This window comes from Saimiri boliviensis, chromosome 7 (genome assembly GCF_048565385.1).
Source record: "Saimiri boliviensis isolate mSaiBol1 chromosome 7, mSaiBol1.pri, whole genome shotgun sequence".
NCBI classification, from domain to species: Eukaryota; Metazoa; Chordata; class Mammalia; order Primates; family Cebidae; genus Saimiri; species Saimiri boliviensis.
Window position 1 is genome coordinate 64,821,860 of NC_133455.1, and position 18,793 is coordinate 64,840,652.

Here is an 18,793-nt window from a genome sequence, read left to right on the forward strand (position 1 = left end):
AAAGGTTAAGGAATTTTATTTTTTACAAATTAAGACTATGTAGATTTCATATATTTCTGAATCAAAAACACCTTTGTCTTCACAGTATGAGTTAGAATGCAGCCTGAGCTGAAAATTAAGGAACTAGAAAAGAAAGTGGTAATTAGAGATAATTGTATTTTAAAAATCTGTTAGGCATTTTCTTTAAAAGTAGTTTTTTTGTTTTTTGTTTTTAATATCTTGTCATTCTTGGCACTGTTTCTAAAGGACTCCATTATTCCAAGCAATAAAAGCACAGAAGGTAGAGTTTGACTTCAAGAGATGTAACTCAAATTCTTGGGCCTGGCAGAGAATCACCATATTTATGGAGAGTTGCTAACAGGGGTTTAATAGGAAGAAAGTCCCTTTATTACGTTATCAAGCCAGAGGCTGGAGGCAGCAGCTAAATCAGAACAGCATCCTCAGTGAAAGTGAGCCATTCTGGGTGGCACGCCACTCCAGGAATAAACACAATTTGGAAACAAATGCTTTCATAGGATAGCACAGTGTGACATGGTGCACTGTAAACCCGCAGCCACTGTGTCAAATTGTGCACTGGTTGTGAATAAGGAGAGCCAAAAATTATGTCCTACTGGTAATGAGCTTTCAAAGGCGCTCAATCCTCTCACACTGTAGCCCTGTACAGCAGCTCAGAGAAATAGTCACGCCCCACACTGGCCCCTCTGTGGACAGCTGTCTGTGGCAGCCCACAGGGAAGGAGCTGGAGATCACCGTTAGAACTGTCCACCCACACTTGGAAGCCAAAAGCTGCAGGGATTGGGGCTCTCACTGGTTTGGTCACCTAACTCCTGCCTAAAAGGCCACAAATTTCTGGAAAATAGGTAACAGACCAAAAACTAAAGTGCATCAGTAAAGTGAACATTATCTACTGCCCCAAATCTCTGGCTTGACACCACCAACTGGTATCTAGTTCGGGATAGACTAAATGCACTGAAGGACTATTAGGATTGCTGCCTCCTATGTTATCACAGCCCCATTCTGTTGATCTGAACGAGGAACTGCTTGGGTAGTAAAGATTTTGCTCCCCGCTGCCCCAAACAGGTCCTTATCTAGGTTTGCTCCCTGCTGCCCCAAACAGGTCTGGCAGGATTGGTTACAATGAGCTCCAGAGGCTCAACCATTCCCTTTCCCTATCCTTGCTCTCTTGGGACACTCAATCATAGCTACCTAGTAGAGAACATTCAGTAAGGGGATAACCAACTAAAAAAACAAAAACAGGGCAAGTTTAGAGGAATCCTACGATGCTGTACCTTGAGCCATATAATCAGCCTTTTCAAAAATTCCTGACAAGAATTAGTCTTCCCTTTGTGCTGGTCTTCCCACCCATGGATGGAAGCAGGCTGACTCGCTAAGGGTCAGGCAAGGGGTGGGAGAGGAAACACACAAATCCACATTACTTTTGTGAAGGCAAAGCAGAAAGGTATGTTTGCCAGACCAGCGTGGGCAGCTCAGAGGAAGAAAAGCATCCACCAGAAGAGGCTCTCCTTTTTCTTTGTAGGGCCTGACAGTTCAGATATAACAAGGCTGAGTTAACAGTGGGACCAGTGAACTTCTTTCCAATGGAAAACTCATGGCCCAGTCCCATAGGAACTGTGTGCATACCAAACAATGATGAGGAAGGAAGGGCTGGGTGGCTGTACCAAACAGTTCAGGTCCATTGGTGGGAAAGTGGACTCCTGAAGTTAGCGCCCTCTGCTGGTCCCAACTCCTCATCACAGCGAGTTGGCTGCCTGAGCAGAGGAAGAGGCTATGGATGGGGTTAACAAAAAAGGGAGCGAGGAGAACCCCAGGAAGACGAAGCCAAACTCCAAACTATATTCTGCTTATCAGTTTTTTGATCAAAAAATTCAAAACAGAGGAAACCACAAAGTACAAAAGCTTTTCTGATGCTTTTCATTATCACAGAACACACCACCTGTAATGTGTGCAAAAAGGAAATGAGGGGTGGAAGGAGAGTTAAGTCAAATTCGGAAAGGCTGGTCACTTCATTTCTTCTCTTTCTTTTTATCCTAGAAATGGAGAAAAATCACCCAATTAATTTTTGACATTTGACATTCAAGCTAAAACTCTTGAGTGAGCATTTAGTTTGGGACTGGAAGGGGGCCAGACAATTAAAAAGGAATGAGAAATGCTTCCTTAGCTCAGCAAGAACTGAATCTTAACCTTGTCCTACTGGTGGTTCCCAAAGTTGCCAACAGACCTACTAAGAATGAAGGTTAAGCAGCTGTCCCCACCCCCACCCCAGGAGTGCCTAGGTGGGCTGCTTGACCACTCTAGGCTATTCACAGCCACCACAGCTCAGATCCCAACGGTGAAGGCTGCAGATGGCACTCTATCCTAGAAGAGTGAAACTAGAGGCCAAGACCACCAAGCATCCATTAGGCCCGGGAAGTGCTCCACTCTGCAAGGTAGCATGAGTCTTTGGCATGAACTGACATTCAGAAATAATTTGGTCCAGCAGAATTCTTCATTCAGTCTTGGGTGGAAGCTCAATGTATTAAGGAATAAAAATTGAGTTGCTTGGTGCTCAGTCCAACTATGGCATGGCCTAGACAGAGACAGCAATCCTATCTGGTCAGCTGCTCCCACTACCACTGTACTGTCTCTAACTCCATAATACAAGGTCTGCAAAGAAAAGCTCATTTGTTCCCCCCACTGCTGGACTACACATATTTGATACCCATTAGCTCTATATAGAATGCTTCCTTGGAAAAAAAATTAAGACTAACATGGATAAAATTAGTCTACTTCTGAAATTTACAATATTTACAAATGTCCTCCATAGTACCTTTCTCTGAGTCACAACTATATAGCCTTTAAATTCTTCATATAGTAGGTTATGTTTACTGCCACTGAAGCTCTTTTCCCTTTAATACTAAGCTCAGGGATTAGTTAAAAAAAATTTTTTTTTTCACTTGTTGCTTTTTCTCTAATAACTGGAGACTTCTGATTTACCTTTACCTCTTACTCAGTGGCCTGCCTTACAGTTATGCTGGACCTACACAGTGTGCAAGCACATGCCAAGCCAAGGAGCCATCATTCTCTCATCTTTGGGTTGTAGGCTAACTAACCTTTTCATTCATGGCCAGGATCATCATGAGTTTTCTGAAGAGAGTAACGAAATCTAAGAAGAGATCAATGCAGTGCCTGAAAGGCAAGAACCAGATTAGGATCTGTACTTCAGACTTTCTTTTATCCACAAGCACACAAAGATGCAGAACATAAACCCCACCTCCATCCCCACAAGCCAGCTTCTCCCACACTTTACCCCCAACTAAAAAAGTAAAACTCTGGTGTCTGAGATCCTTTTAGACTCATCTAAGTCCTGTAGCATAGAGAAAAGAGATTGGGCCGGATACGGTAGCTCACACCTGTAATCTCAACATTTTTGGAGGCCGAGGCAGGTGGATCACTTGAGCCCAGGAGTTTGAGACCAATCTGGGTAAATAGCAAAACCCATCTCTACAAAAAATACAAAAATTAGCAGGGCATGGTGGCATATGCCTATAATCCCAGCTACTCAGGAGGCTGAAGTGGGAGGAACACCTGAGCCCGGGGAGGTTGAGTCTGCAGTAAGCTATGACAGTGCCACTTGCCTACTGCAGCCTGAGGGACAGAGCAAGCCCTGTCTCAAGGGCTTTGGACTCTGCAGAGAGCCAACTGTGAACCCTGAACTATTAGTCACGAGACAATGTGGGCGGGGCGTGGTGGCCCATGCCTATAATTCCACCACTTTCAGAGGCTAAGGAAGGCATTTTGCTTGAGGCCAGGAGTTCGAGACCATGGCCTCACAGGGCAACAAGGTGCAACAAGAAACGTCTCTACTAAAATTACAAATATTAGTTAGACATGGTGGCGAGCAACTGTAATCCCAGCAAATAGGGAGGCTGAGGCATGAGAATCACTTGAACCCAAGAGGCAGAGGTTACAGTTGCAGTGAGCCAAGATCACCAATGTACTCCAGCCTGGGAGACAGAGCAAGACTGTTTAAAAAAAAAAAAAAAAAAAAAAAAAAAGTGGTTGGGCATGGTGGCTCAAGCCTGTAATCCCAACATTTCAGGAGACCAAGGCAGGATGGCTTCAGACTAATCTGGGCAATATAGTAAGACCCCACCTCTACAAAAAATAAATTAGCCCGCATGGTCACGTGTGCCTGTTGTCCCAGCTACTCAAAAGGCTGAGGCAGGAGGATTGCTTGAGCACAGGAAATTCAGGCTGCAGCAAGCATGTTCATGGCACCACACTGCCTGGGCAACAAAGCGAGACCCTGTCTCTAAATAAGAGTATATCTTCTACTCATTGTTTAACGTCTAAAGAATACAGAAGTATAAAAACAAAAAAGGAGAATGATCTCTTTCCTGCTCCTCTGCCTGGAGATAGCCACTAAGGATATGTAAATATATTAGCCCCCTTCCCCCTCCTTTTTCTGAGACAGGGTCTTGCTGCTGCCCAAGCTGGAGTGCAGTGGCACAATCTTGGCTCACTTCAACATCACTTCCTAGGTTCAAATGATTCTTGTGCGTCAGCCTCCTGAGTAGCTGGGATAACATACATGTGCCACCATGCCCAGTTACTTTTTTCGTATTTTTAATAGAGATGGGCTTTCACCAAGTTGCCTAGGCTGGTCTCAAACTTCTGAACTTAAGGGATCCGCCTGCCTCAGCCTCCCAGAGTGCTGGGATTACAGGTATGAGCCACCACGCCTGGCCTATTAGCCCAGATTTTTAAAAAATCTGAAGTCTTTCAGGAGTTGAGGAAGATTATGGGACACAGTTCCAAAAACCATAGGTTTCCTACCACATACACCTGCAAAGCTTGGACACCTATGTTCAGTCAATACCAAACTAAGTTCAGCTGTGGAATGGAATGACGTGCCTCAACCTTCATGCTTGTTTTTAAAGACTAGTTCCCACACTTACCAGATATAATCTTGATCTCCATTTTCAGCCTTTTCAATAATGAGTTGAGTATCAAAAAGGACAAAGCCACACATGACCACCAGTCCCACATACAGGTTTGCCTAACAAAAGAATGAGATGAAGTTACTCTATAGCAGCAAGCTGTAGATTAAAAAAAAAAAAAAAAAACAGCCATACTTTCTGGCTCATGGCCACATGAAAGTACATCAAATGTTAACCCTATGAACATTACCATTCATGAGAACAGCAGCCTAGGGTGAAGAACTACATTACTTCCCTAGTCACAATGCTGCACTGGTCACTGGAAGAGTTTCAATCATTTTAACAATTAGCCACTGCTGGACTGGCCTTATACGAATGGTCTCTGAGCAAACCATTTTCTCTTAGCAATGCCCAACCCTGTGCAGCCTGTGTGGCAGAAGGCTCCATCCTATGAAGGTGAATGGCAAGGCTTAGAAAGCACTGCCCAAAGTAGTACAGAAATAAGTATTAAAAAAAAAAAAAAAGTGTGAGGCAAATGGCTGCTAGAAAGTTCTATGCAAAGTCTTACCTGGAAAAGCCAAATGGATCCAAAGAAAACATTCCCCAGGGAAGACAAAAGCAATAGGCTCAGGGCTGACATCAAGATACCTGTAAGACACAGCAAAAAGCTTTCTTGAGAGAAGCAAAGTAAAGCAATCCCATTAAAGCCATTTCTTAACTTTTCCCAGAATGAAGGTTTTTAATCTCAAGTCGATAGTCACAAAGGAGTTAGGGGTGAGGAAGAAGTGTTAGTGAGAATTCTGGCTAAAGAGGAGCCTCATCCCATGTTTCCCAGTTCACACTTACCTCCCAGAAAGAGGTAGCTACGACGCCTGGCATAGAGTGCACTCAGGGTAAAGCAGGTGAAGATCATTGCTGTGCCCATGAAAGCGGTGGGAAGGATGCTGTTAGAGGAGAAAGACCATTCGATTAATGGTATACAGATATATGGTCTATCTGTATACAGGTATACAGTCTACATTTAGAAGGTATATTCATAAAAATAAAAGCACATAAAATATGACCAAAAGTTACCTGGGGTTGATGGCAATGCAAAACTCCAGGGCAGGGCCCAGGCCAACTCCTGGAAAACAAAAAACCCAGAACACAGTATTACCATCAATTCTTTTTTTTTTGAGACGGAGTTTCGCTCATTACCCAGGCTGGAGTGCAATGGCGCAATCTCGGCTCACTGCAACCTCTGCCTCCTGAGTTCAGGCAATTCTCCAGCCTCAGCCTCTTGAGTAGCTGGGATTACAGGCACACGCCACTATGCCCAGCTAATTTTTTGTATTTTTAGTAGAGACGGGGTTTCACCATGTTGACCAGGATGGTCTCAATCTCGACCTCGTGATCCACCCGCCTCGGCCTCCCAAAGTGCTGGGATTACAGGCTTGAGCCACCGCGCCTGGCACCATCAATTCTTGAATAGGATCCTCATCCAAAAGCTGATCCCAAAGTATAAGCATACTCATGCTCTTAACAAACGTGGGCTAAAGAATTAAATCTCTCTCCCTTCCTCCGTTAATTGTTTACAATAAAATGTATATTTAACTGCATTATTTTTTTTTAGATGTAGGTGCAAAACTGTCCTCCTTAGCTGAAAATCATGGATGACCCCAGGGAGGGAACAGAAATAAGAAGAAAATAAAACAGGCATGTCAAACATTTCAGAGCTAGAGTGATGCGAGATGGTGATATAGGCCAGATCAGGAATTGAACAGAAGAAAAGGATAAAGAGCAAAACACTGCCTCGTGGCCAGCAACCTTGTAGTCATGCAGGACTGACTCCCCTTTGTAGCAAAGAAAAGCCAGACTGTTTCTGCAGGTGGATACCCGCCAAAGGGAAGGCAACCAACCTGTTCCAGCTCCAACATTTCTTTCATTCTAGTTACTTTCCTCTTTCCTTCTGATAATTCCAGCCCTAATGCCTTCAAAAACTAGCTTGCCCTGACCCAAAAATCTTAATCCCTAAATCTCTTCCTTTCTAAAATTTCTCCAACACTGTATAGATTAGATTGTCACTCAGGACAAGCTGTTCTAATTCAAATGTTTTGCAAATATTTTTATTATATAGCTTGAGTCTTGTTTGCTTTATGACAATTCTAGAAGAGCTATGCTTTTAATTCTTTTCTTGAGAATCAGCAAAGTGTCCACAATGGATCTCAATGTATAGCTCTAATGCACTGTCTGTAAGACTCAGAACAGAAGCTCCTATGATAGTTGCCACTGTGGGTCCAACTAAGTCAGATTTTCAGGTCTAATTTATTAATAGTTCATGCCTACTATTAACAAGTTATTTTACCTAAGCTCTTAAACGTCATTTGTTCAAGTACACAATGCCTATTTTTTTTGGACACAAAAATACAGTCACAATGGCTACTCAGAAAGTTTTCCCTGTGGATGGGGAAATAAGATTAACCTATATGAAATTAGAAAGCAGGCCAGGAGGCCAGGCACAGTGGCTTACACCTGTAATCCCAGCATTTTGGGAGGCCGAGGAGAGTGGATCAGGAGGTCAAGCGCTGGAGACCATCCTGGCAAACGTGGTGAAACCCCATCGCTACTTAAAATACACAACGTAGCCGGGCATAGGAGGCGGAGGTTGCAGTAATCGTGAGATTACTGAGATCGTGCCACTGCACTCTCTAGCTTGGGTGACAGAGCGAGACTCTGTCTCAAAAATAAGAAGGAAAAGGCCGGGCGCAGTGGCTCAAGCCTGTAATCCCAGCACTTTGGGAGGCCGAGGCGGGTGGATCACGAGGTCAAGAGATCGAGACCATCCTGGCCAATATGGTGAAACCCCGTCTCTACTAAAAATACAAAAAAGTAGCTGGACATGGTGGCACGTGCCTGTAATCCCAGCTACTCAGAAGGCTGAGGCAGGAGAACTGCCTGAACCCAGGAGGTGGAGCTTGCAGCAAGCCGAGATCGCGCCATTGCACTCCAACTTGGGTAACAAGAGCGAAACTCTGTCTCAAAAAAAAAAGAAGAAGAAGGAAAAAAAAAGGGCTAAGAGATAGTGAAAATATAGTTCACCCCTCAAAATTAGACAAATCCCTTAATGTACCTGTAAGGAAAGCAAATCCAGCAAGAAGTCCCAGTCTTTTCTGCTCAGTTTCATGGCTATGAGGTGTTGCCATCAGCCAAATCATCAATATCAGGGAGCCCAAAGCAGACAGCAGGCCAGCCTGTCAGAGTCATAATCAATCATTAAACACTTGAAAGTTTCAAACTTATTTTGCAAATAAAATACTTGGGTTCAAATACTCATCTGAACTTCCTAACATTTGCTTCTAACCTGGAGGCAGGGGAAAAAGTAGTGTTTTCTCAGTGGTGGGGCTGAGGAGAGAACCCAGAAGCCCTGAAGCATAGTCAGGACCACGGTGGATGCTGGAGGCTCTTCTGTCTTGGGTAGTTCTTCAACTACAATACAACTACCCAAGTCAAACTATTAGTGAGTCTTGCCCAAAAAAAAACAGAAAAGATGAAATCAACGTGACAAGTGCGTGAAGCACATTCCATCTGTAGAACAAATAGAAATAATCCCTTTTTGATCACTTCAAACAAACAAACAAAAAAACCCAAAACCCCCAAACACTAAGACACATACATATAAAGAAGACTGTAAAGTAGCCAAAGTTTTAAGTAGTTATTTCTGGAAATTGAGATTATGGAAAAAAAATTTTTTTTTTAATTTTAAATAGAGATGGGGTTTCACCATGTTGGCCAGACTGGTCTCGAACTTCTGACCTCAGGTGATCCGCCCACCTCGGCCTCCCAAAGTGCTGAGATTACAGGTGTGAGCCACCACACCCAGCCAAGATTATGGAATTTTAAAAAATACTTCCTTCTTATTGCTAGTCTGTTTTCTGAATTTTCCTTTTTTTTTTTTTTTTTTTTTGGAGACAGAGTTTCGCTCTTGTTACCCAGGCTGGAGTGCAATGGTGCGATCTCAGCTCACCACAACCTCCGCCTCCTGGGTTCAGGCAATTCTGTTGCCTCAGCCTCCTGAGTAGCTGGGATTACAGGCACGAACCACTATGCCCAGCTAATTTTTTGTATTTTTAGTAGAGACGGGGTTTCACCATGTTGATCAGGATGGTCTCAATCTCTTGACCTCATGATCCACCCACCTCGGCCTCCCAAAGTGCTGGGATTACAGGCTTGAGCCACTGCGCCTGGCTGTTTTCTGAATTTTCTAAAATGAACAAATATTAGCTTTGTAGTTTTTTTTTTTTTTTTTAAATGCAAGTGAGAAACGCTACAGGCATTAGAAAAAAGAGAAATCATTAAGGATGTATGTAGACACTGGAGTTCCTTCCTCCCTTTAAAGGAAGAAGTTGATTCTCATTTACAGTGTTTATGTTATAAAGTCACACTGGACATTAGTAGCCCCCTTGTTCCTGGGGGAAATACAGGTAGGTAGGTTCCTGCAAGCCTATGGTCACAATATTTTCATCAAATGATCAATAGATATTTTGTTTTATGTGTGTTTCCATTTAAGGACACCTCACTTGACATTTTTTTGATTCATTAACATTGAACTTGCAGTCACAATAGCAGTATAACTCATGCTGGAATGAAGCTTATCTAATATTTTCTTCATAAGGCACATTACGGTCTTTCTGCACTTAAGAATACTAGACAGCACTTTAGCAATATGTTGTTTGCATTCTGAACAGCAAAATTAAACCAAGCATGGTGGCATGCACTTACAATTCTAGCTACTTGGGGAGGCTGAGATGGAAGGATCACTTCAGTCCAGGAGTTTGAGACCAGCCAGGACAACACAGCAAGACCCCCACTCAAAGAAACCAGCAAAATCACCAATAAAATGCACAAAAATGCAAAGAAAGTGGCACTAAATGACCATGAAAAGAACATTTGTTTACAATATGAGAATTGAAACAAGAAGGCAGAGCACTGTTGTGTTTGACCTCAGCTGACAACATTGCACAGCAGGGTGACTCAACGTTTTCACCACTCTGTGCATGCCTGCAAAAAAGTGCCACGAGTATTTATTTTGGGGTTACAAATTTTTTTTTTTTTTTTTTTTTTTTTTTTTTTTGAGACAGAGTTTCGCTCTTGTTACCCAGGCTGGAGTGCAATGGCACGATCTCGGCTCACCGCAACCTCCGCCTCCTGGGTTCAGGCAATTCTCCTGCCTCAGCCTCCTGAGTAGCTGGGATTATAGGCACGCGCCACCATGCCCAGCTAATTTTTTGTATTTTTAGTAGAGACGGGGTTTCACCATGTTGACCATGTTGGTCTCGATCTCTCGACCTTGTGATCCACCCGCCTCGGCCTCCCAAAGTGCTGGGATTACAGGCTTGAGCCACCGCGCCCGGCCTGGGGTTACAAATTTTAATGAGTAGGTGAATTCACAAATATGTTATCTGTGAATAACAAGGATTGATTTGTATTTTACTACATTACTTAAGGGCTAACTTTGCCTAAAACTCAAGTGATCAAAGCCCTATCCTTTGAGTGTCTAGATAATTTTTCACACAATCCCTGCTGGGAGACCGGCTGGGAGATGCCTGCACATAAGGATAGTTCTCAGCAGTGGCAAATGCCAACAGAGGCCCACCTCTACATTTATGGTAAAAAGGACACTCCACAAAGGGACAAGACTATGTTAGTGAGTCTTCACACTTTCTGGTTATTCCTCAAACTGTACCTTCTACCTTCTACTCCTACTGACCAAACCCAAATTCTCCCTCAACATAGGAAAAACAAGTTGTTGAAGGTTTTTTTTTTTTTTTGAGACGGAGTTTCACTCTTGTTACCCAAGCTGGAGTGCAATGTGCGATCTCGGCTCACCGCAACCTCCGCCTCCTGGGTTCAGGCAATTCTCCTGCCTCAGCCTCCCGAGTAGCTGGGATTACAGGCACGTTACACCATGCCCAGCTAATTTTTTGTATTTTTAGTAGAGATGGGGTTTCACCATGTTGACCAGGATGGTCTCTATCTCTTGACCTCGTGATCCACCCGCCTCGGCCTCCCAAAGTACTGGGATTACAGGCTTGAGCCACCGCGCCCGGCCATTGTTGAAGGTTTTTACCCAATAATGCAGACAACAGTTATCAGAAAATAAAATGGGTCAATTTCTTAAAGGTCTCAATCCTGCCTCTCCTGATAATTAATCATACAATCAGTGTTTTGTAAGGAAGAATGGAGGAAAAGATAAAAAGGCTTCTGTGCAGAAGAATCCCAGCATGCACGTCATGTGTCTACTCAGAGGGTGGGGGTCCTGTACGTCAGAAGCACACCATTCAGTGCCAACGTTAAGATATTCTGTTTTTAGTATCTAGAGGGGGCACAGTTGCCAGAAAATTAAAATGGCTTTACATGTCCTGATTTAATGGCTGAGTTTAAATCCTAAACTACTGATAAAGATTAAAGAGAGGAACAGGGTCCTTGGACCACCTCGCTGAACTGGTTTTTTCCTAACACAATTTGTACCACAGCAACCAGGAGAGAAAAGTATTCTTACCTGAATGAAATGAGTGATCACATGGACATAGGCCCCTGCAGCCGCCACAAACATACAAAGGGCAAAACTTGCGTAGACCTTCTTCAGGTGCTGCTGTGTTGAGGGGGTTCTAAGAAAAGAATGTGAATAAGAGCTATCATTCCCACACCAATCTCATCTTTAAGCTAAGAAGAATCGTTTCTCTCTCTTTCCCTTCCTGGGAATATGTAAAAGTTCTGTTACAAATAGTTTAAAATACTTTCAAGAAAGCATATAATAAAAGATTATTATTATTATTTTGAGACAGAGTCTTGCTCTGTCACCAGGCGCCTGGCTGGAGTGCAGTGGCACAATCTCAGCTCACTGCAACCTCCACCTCCCGGGTTCAAGCAATTCTCCTGCCTCAGCCTCTCAAGTATCTGGGACTACAGGCACACGCCACCACGCCCAGCTAATTTTTTTTTTTTGTATTTTTAGTAGACAAAGGGTTTCACCATGTTGGCCAGGATGGTCTTGATCTCTTGACCTCATGATCCGCCCGCCTTGGCCTCCCAAAGTGCTGGGATTACAGGCTTGAGCCACTGCGCTCGGTCAAAAAAGATTATTTTTAAAATAAGTTTACAGAGCCAGGCGAGGTGGCTCACGTACTGTAATCTCAGCACTTTGGGAGGCTGAGGTGGGCGGATCACCTGAGGTCAGGAGTATGAGACTAGCTTGACCAACATGGAGAAACCCCCATCTCTACTAAAAATACAAAATTAGGTCAGCATGGTGGCACGTGGCACGCAATCCCAGCTACTCGGGAGGCTGAGTCAGGAAAATTGCTTGAACCCGGGAGGCGGAGGTTGCAGTGAGCCGAGATTACACTCCAGACTGGGTAACAAGAGTAAAAACGCCATCTCAAATAATAATAATAATAATAATAATAATAATAGGTTAACAGAATTCTAACTGTTGAGTAAGACCAAAAGCCCAACATTATAAATACTCAGTAGCCAAGCTAGAATAAATGTCTTTCCAGTAACCACACAGCAAGCTTTAGAATCTGGACATTTTCAACAGGTTCTCTGTATACCGGCTCAGTTCATTTGTTACCTTATATATACAAAAGTTATAAACGAGGAAAAGGAAAAAAGAGATAATGAAAAGAAATGCAATACAAAACCAGTGAAGATCAAAACACTTACATATGAGAAAATTTTAAAAGCGCATCAAAGTTGATCTTTCGATCAAATATGTTCATGGTTCCAGAGTCTGTGTAACACAGCCTCCACTCTGTAGAATAAAGAAAGATTAGAGTCACTAAGTCATACAATATCACACAAACAGCTTATTTTTTTTTTAAAAAAGGCAACACGTAAGTTCAGAAAAATAAACACTAGCCTAAAGTTCCACAGCCCTAACACAAGCATTTTTATGTTTTCTTCTACAATATATTTGCAATCATAGTCAACCATTTTAAAGAGGACAGAAGAAATGAACCCATCCTCTTCTTCCCCAAACTATTTTGTTACTATCATTTGATTTCTATTCTTTCAGAAGGTAATTTGCCCTTTTAAAAGGCAGTTAGTTTGTAAGAGAAATCCTCAATTAACAATCTAGTTAAAGGGACCTAGACACTGGCACATAAAGCAATTTTATGTCATTGTTTCAAGATGCTGAAGAATTCCCTTGGCCGGGCGCGGGGTGGCTCATGCCTGTAATCCCAGCACTCTGGGAGGCCGAGGTGGGCAGATCATCTGAGCTCAGGGGTTCAAGACCAGCCTGGCCAAAATGGTGAAATCCTGTCTCTACTAAAACTACAAAAATTAGCCAGGCATGTTGGCGTGCTCCTATAATCCCAGCTACTTGGGAGGCTGAGACAGGAGAATTACTTGAACCTGGGAGATGGAGGTTGCAGTGTGCTGAGACTGTGCCACTGCACTCCAGCCTGGGAGACAGAATGACTGTCTCAGAAAAAAAAAAAAAAGGATTCCCTCACTGGCGGCACCTTAGGATAAAAAATAAAACTGACTAGTCCTAACAAAACAAAAACTATAAAGCTGGGTCTGGCCACTAAGACTTGCATTTTAAATATATGCATATCAAAATTTCCCACCTAATACATTTTAGAACTGAACTGAAAAGAATTCACAATTTAAAAAAGAGAGGTTTCGGCCGGGCGCGGTGGCTCAAGCCTGTAATCCCAGCACTTTGGGAGGCCGAGGCGGGTGGATCACAAGGTCAAGAGATCGAGACCATCCTGGTCAACGTGGTGAAACCCCGTCTCTACTAAAAATACAAAAAAAATAGCTGGGCATGGTGGTGCGTGCCTGTAATCCCAGCTACTCAGGAGGCTGAGGCAGGAGAATTGCCTGAACCCAGGAGGCGGAGGTTGCGGTGAGCCGAGATCGCGCCATTGCACTCCAGCCTGGGTAACAAGAGCGAAACTCCGTCTCAAAAAAAATAAATAAATAAAAATAAAAAAGAGAGGTTCCTACCTCCATAAAAAAGGAATTTATGCAGAAAGGAGGATTTTGGGGGGATATTTTTTAACAGTTTCAGAACCTTTCCTACAGAAAAGTTGGAACAGTACAAAGAATTCACCCAAATTTCCTAAATGCTAATATTTCACCACATTTGCTTCATCTTCTCTCTCTATAGCAATATATAGAGACATACAAATATTTTTTCCCTAACCACACACAGTGCTCCTAAATATTTCAGGGTGTATAACCTGAAAGCAATGATCAAAATCAGAGTATTAATACTGATACAATACTGTTTCTAATCTACAGACTTTATTCAGATTTTTGCCAACTGTCCTAATGTCAAAAAGGGCATTTTTAAACTGAACTATATCCAGGTTAGAGCATATCAATACCATAAAATCAAGTTAAGTTTTGCTCCCTCCCCGATTTCACATGCAATCCTAAATAAACATATTCAGTCTATAGTACTAAAGATCGAATCAGAACTTTCATCTTTTCTAAATATAAATCCTCCAAATTCTTTTTAGGCCCATAATGCCCAACCATTTTAAATCTACCAGAAAGAAGGGGCAGAGAGAAAGGGATTTAAACACAAAAGATAAGTTGTATGAAAGGCCACCTACTGAATGAAGCACTCTAATCAGCACTCAGCACCCAGCACAACACTAACAATTCATCTGAGTAATAAAAGTTACAGTCCCCAAACAAATTTCCTAAGGAATCCTGGGCCAGTGGAAAGATATAAGCATCATTTGCTTCCCGAGGCTCTCTCCCACAAACGAAACAATCATAATGGCTGGCTTGTCTTCTCTGATTTTTCCTTTCCTTCTCTCACCAACATCCCTACTCACCTCAGAACTTCTGTTAGTTCTGTTAAGGACGGATACAGTGAGAAGCTGCAGAACCTACTAAGGTTATTGCTTTCTCCTCTGAGTCACACAGATCTGGGCCCTCTTGACCTAGATGGTGCAATTATTGCAGGTTGTTGCAAGGCCAACCACAGCCTTCCATAACCAAGATGAATATGAATATATCCTCTAGAGAGCGAACTTACAGCATGGCAGAATCCAGCACCTGGAAAGTGTCTTTGTTTAAGGCTTCCATTAACACCCCTAATGACATCCCTAGACAGCACTTGCAACAATACTGAAGCAACCTTCAGAGCCATGTTTTTCAGTATTCACAACAGCAATGCTAAAGAACCTCTTGCTTCCAATTACAAGAATTAAAGAAGGGTCAGAGTGGATTCTCAAACACCCAGGGGATTCCAAGAAAGGGGCAATGCTCATGTAACAAGACTCTGCTCAGTGTAATCAGTTCAAGAGGAGAATGGCAGACCCCCCTTTCTCAGTTACCCCCTTGACATTTCCCAGGGGGTACTTACTGACTGCCTCTTTCTGGTTCTCTATTAACAACTGTTGATGGAAAAACCAAAATCATCAAAGGCTGTGTGGGTTGGGGGAGAGATGTCAAATAGCAATTTAACTTTAATAGAAGCTTATGGTTTGAAATCATTAAAAAATAACTAAAACTTCTGTTTTTCAGTATCACTATTTCACAATTTAAGTGAAATATGTAACTAACAAATATTATAGATGCAAAAGTGCACAGCAATTTTAATAGCTTTATGGGGAAAAAAATAAACCTGGTAAAGTACAGATGGTCCCAGACTTACCAAGGTTGACCTATCACTGGGAGAAACTGATACCCACTCAGTACACTCCTTGATTTGCAATGGGTTACATCTGGATACACCCACTGTAAATAGAAAATATTGTTAAGTCAAAAATGACTTACAGGTTGGGCACAGTGGCTTATGTCTGTAATCCCAGTACTTTGGGAGGCCAAGGCAGGTGGACCACCTGAGGTCAGATTGAGACCAGCCTGGCCAACGTGGCGAAACCCCATCTCTACTAAAAACACAAAAATTAGCTGGGTAGGCCGGGCGCAGTGGCTCAAGCCTGTAATCCCAGCACTTTGGGAGGCTGAGGCGGGTGGATCACGAGGTCGAGAGATCGAGACCATCCTGGTCAACATGGCGAAACCCCGTCTCTACTAAAAATACAAAAAATTAGCTGGGCATGGTGGCATGTGCCTGTAATCCCAGCTACTCAGGAGGCTGAGGCAGGAAAATTGCCTGAACCCAGGAGGCGGAGGTTGCGGTGAGCCGAGATCGCGCCATTGCACTCCAGCCTGGGTAACAAGAGCGAAACTCCGTCTCAAAAAAAAATTAGCTGGGTATAGTGGCATGAGCCTGTAGTTGCAGCCACTTGGGAGGCTGAGGCAGGAGAATCACTTTAATCTGGGAAGTGGAGGCTGCAGTGAGTTGAGATCACACCACTGTACACCAGCCTGGGCAACAGAGTGAGACTCCGTTTCAAAAAAACAAACAAAAATGACTTACAAAAAGAAAAGGACTTACATTTTTCGACTTACAATATTTCAATATTTTCAACTTAGGTTTTTTTCTCAAATGCAGCTTGTCTTAAGTTGAAGAGCATCTGTATACATTTAATGTATATGACACAATGTACAGATGACAATTTATTTCAGAAACGTTAAAATGTGAGAGGGAATACGTAGGTCTTAGAATCAAGGAAATATGATAGTTTGCTCTAGATATGTTCCAAATAGATAAGAACTAATATACAGAGAAGTAATGAGATAAAACTGTTTTGACAAGTTTTGCCAGAGAGGATAAACTTACCAAGTTTCAATCTTAGCTTCAACTAGTTAAGCTCAGAAAAGATACCTACATTTCAATGGCCAATAAGCAAACTCAGCCAAACAAGATTAACTTGCACTCATAACTCAAAAATAGCAGCTCTCATATCAAGTATTTTCCATCCTAGGAGCAGTCAGCTCTTAAGAGAGCTTGAAGTATTATATTCAATACCATTAACCAGGAAACTCAGCTAACATTCCAGAGGAGCCCACAGTTAAATGAAAATCTTTGTTTTAAAAAAACATTAAAATATGTTATGTATATTTTACCAAAATAAAGAAAAAAATACAAGTTCCTAAAAAATTCCATACAGCAGTCCCATCACACCTCTAAGCCTCTTACAATTCAACTCTAAAACAGAGAGGAGGGGTTATTTAAATAGAATACAATGTGGATAGTACCTCCAGGAGTTGTGGAAACTTTGCCTATACAGCTTTTGTAAATGAGAAGTAAACGTTCAGGTGTTAATCATAACCAAATTCCTCTAATTTCATTGAGAGCCTCGTGTTAAGCCTTCATAAACCTTCATCCTGAGAGAGGAAAACCTGTCAGAAGGTGTCAACATGTCATGCAAATACTGCTAAAGTTTCGCATTCTGTGGTACCACTGACCAGCCTCCTCTGCCAGAGCCATGCAAAAACAAAAAGCTAAGAGCTTAATAAACAGCTTTCCCATGGAAAAAAACTCAAGTAAACAAATCGTTTTGAATTAGATATTCCTGCGGTCTGCTTTTGCTTGGGAAGGGAGGGACAGCAGGGGCTGGTAGGAGACAGGTATTCTTAGCAGTAGACATCTAGGTCATGTTAAATCCTTTGTTGTTTTGTTCCAGGTATCTCCCTTATCTTTCTCCAAAATGAAAGACTATTATCAAGGGTCGAGCCTTAAATTAAAAAAAAATTATCTTCAATACTATTCCCACACACCTAGGAACTACAGTAAATATGAAACATGCTGAAGTAGCCAAAAGCTATGCAAAACCAAACTATCATGGATTTAGTATGCATTCTATGCAATGATGGAGCCAGGATAGACATTGCCTCAGTGTGTACATTAAAACAGCAAGTCTAAGAAAATACTCTTCATACATTTAATTAAATATCAGTTTATGTTTTATTAGGAAGACAATAAAATCTTCAGGTTATGTTCACTTGCCCCCCCCCAAAAAAATTAGGCCATGCACAGTGTCTCACGCCTGTGAGCCCAGCACTTTGGGAAGCCAAGGTGGGAGGGTTGCTTGAGCCCAGGAGTTCCAGACTAGCCTAGGCAACATAGCAAGACCTCATCTCTGCAAAAAATAATTAGCTGGGTGTGGTGGTGTGTGCCTGTAGTCCCAACTATGTGGGAGGCTGAGGAAGGAGAATTGCTTGAGCCCAGGAACTCCAAGCTGCAGTGAGCCATGATGATGCTACCACACTCCAGCATGGGCAACAGAACTAGACTCCGTCTCAAAAAAAAAAAAAAAAAAAACAAAAAAACAAAACAAAAAGGAGGGGGAAGAACTGTTAGTGGATTTTTCAGTAGTTTTTTTTCTTCTTCTTTTGTGTTTTTGGCTAGGAAAGCTTTCCAATCATTAGTTTTTATTACTAATTTTCATACACTGTATAACCATGTCCCCTGCATAGTGGTTAAGAGTACCTGCTACTTCTGAATCCTAGTTACTCCCTTAGTGGTGGGACACGCAGCAAGCTTCTGGCACTTAACCTCACTGTACTTCAGTTTGGCCTACTATTTGTAAAATAGTAATATGTAAAATTTCTTACTTCATAAGGTTGAAGATCAGGTGAGATAATAAAGTTCTTAAAATAGCTCTTTATACACAGGATAAGTTTAATACATATTAGCCATTTTTATTACTGGTGTACTAACGTTATTACTGGTGTACTCATTACTCCAATGTCTTCAGTAGATTATTCTTTATTTTTTTCTTTTCTTCTGGTCATAGCCAAATCCAAAAAGGTTCCAGATTATTCTCTCTTTTAAAAGTCTAGTTTTAGCCTGTAATCCCAGCACTTTGGGAGGCCAAGGCAGGTGGATCACTTGAGGTTAGGACTTCAAGAGCAGCCTAGCCAACATGGTAAAACCCTGTCTCTACTAAAAATACAAAAATTAGCCAGGCATGGTGATGCATGACTGTAGTCCC

The 18,793-nt window shown here is 42.3% G+C and overlaps 2 protein-coding genes across 6 annotated transcripts in view; both read right to left on the minus strand.

Moving 5' to 3' along the window:
• TMBIM6 (transmembrane BAX inhibitor motif containing 6) overlaps window positions 1-18,793 on the minus strand; it is a 24,814-nt gene continuing 6,021 nt past the window's right edge. For both annotated transcript variants that reach the window (XM_039472534.2, XM_039472535.2), the window contains exons 2-10: window positions 12,645-12,732; window positions 11,479-11,587; window positions 8,050-8,170; window positions 6,015-6,063; window positions 5,787-5,884; window positions 5,509-5,588; window positions 4,959-5,059; window positions 3,111-3,186; window positions 1-2,048 (exon numbers count right to left, since the gene is read on the minus strand). In XM_039472534.2, the coding sequence (XP_039328468.1) occupies window positions 2,025-2,048; window positions 3,111-3,186; window positions 4,959-5,059; window positions 5,509-5,588; window positions 5,787-5,884; window positions 6,015-6,063; window positions 8,050-8,170; window positions 11,479-11,587; window positions 12,645-12,700 (714 nt within the window). In that variant the 5' untranslated portion in view covers window positions 12,701-12,732 and the 3' untranslated portion in view covers window positions 1-2,024. The remainder of the gene's footprint in view (window positions 2,049-3,110; window positions 3,187-4,958; window positions 5,060-5,508; window positions 5,589-5,786; window positions 5,885-6,014; window positions 6,064-8,049; window positions 8,171-11,478; window positions 11,588-12,644; window positions 12,733-18,793) is intronic.
• The window catches only part of NCKAP5L (NCK associated protein 5 like), an 82,375-nt gene continuing 76,262 nt past the window's right edge, over window positions 12,681-18,793 (minus strand). For all 4 annotated transcript variants that reach the window (XR_012518434.1, XR_012518433.1, XR_012518432.1 and 1 more), the window contains 2 exons: window positions 15,604-15,686; window positions 12,681-12,732 (listed from right to left, as the gene is read on the minus strand). The gene's annotated coding sequence lies outside the window, so the exon portion shown is untranslated. The remainder of the gene's footprint in view (window positions 12,733-15,603; window positions 15,687-18,793) is intronic.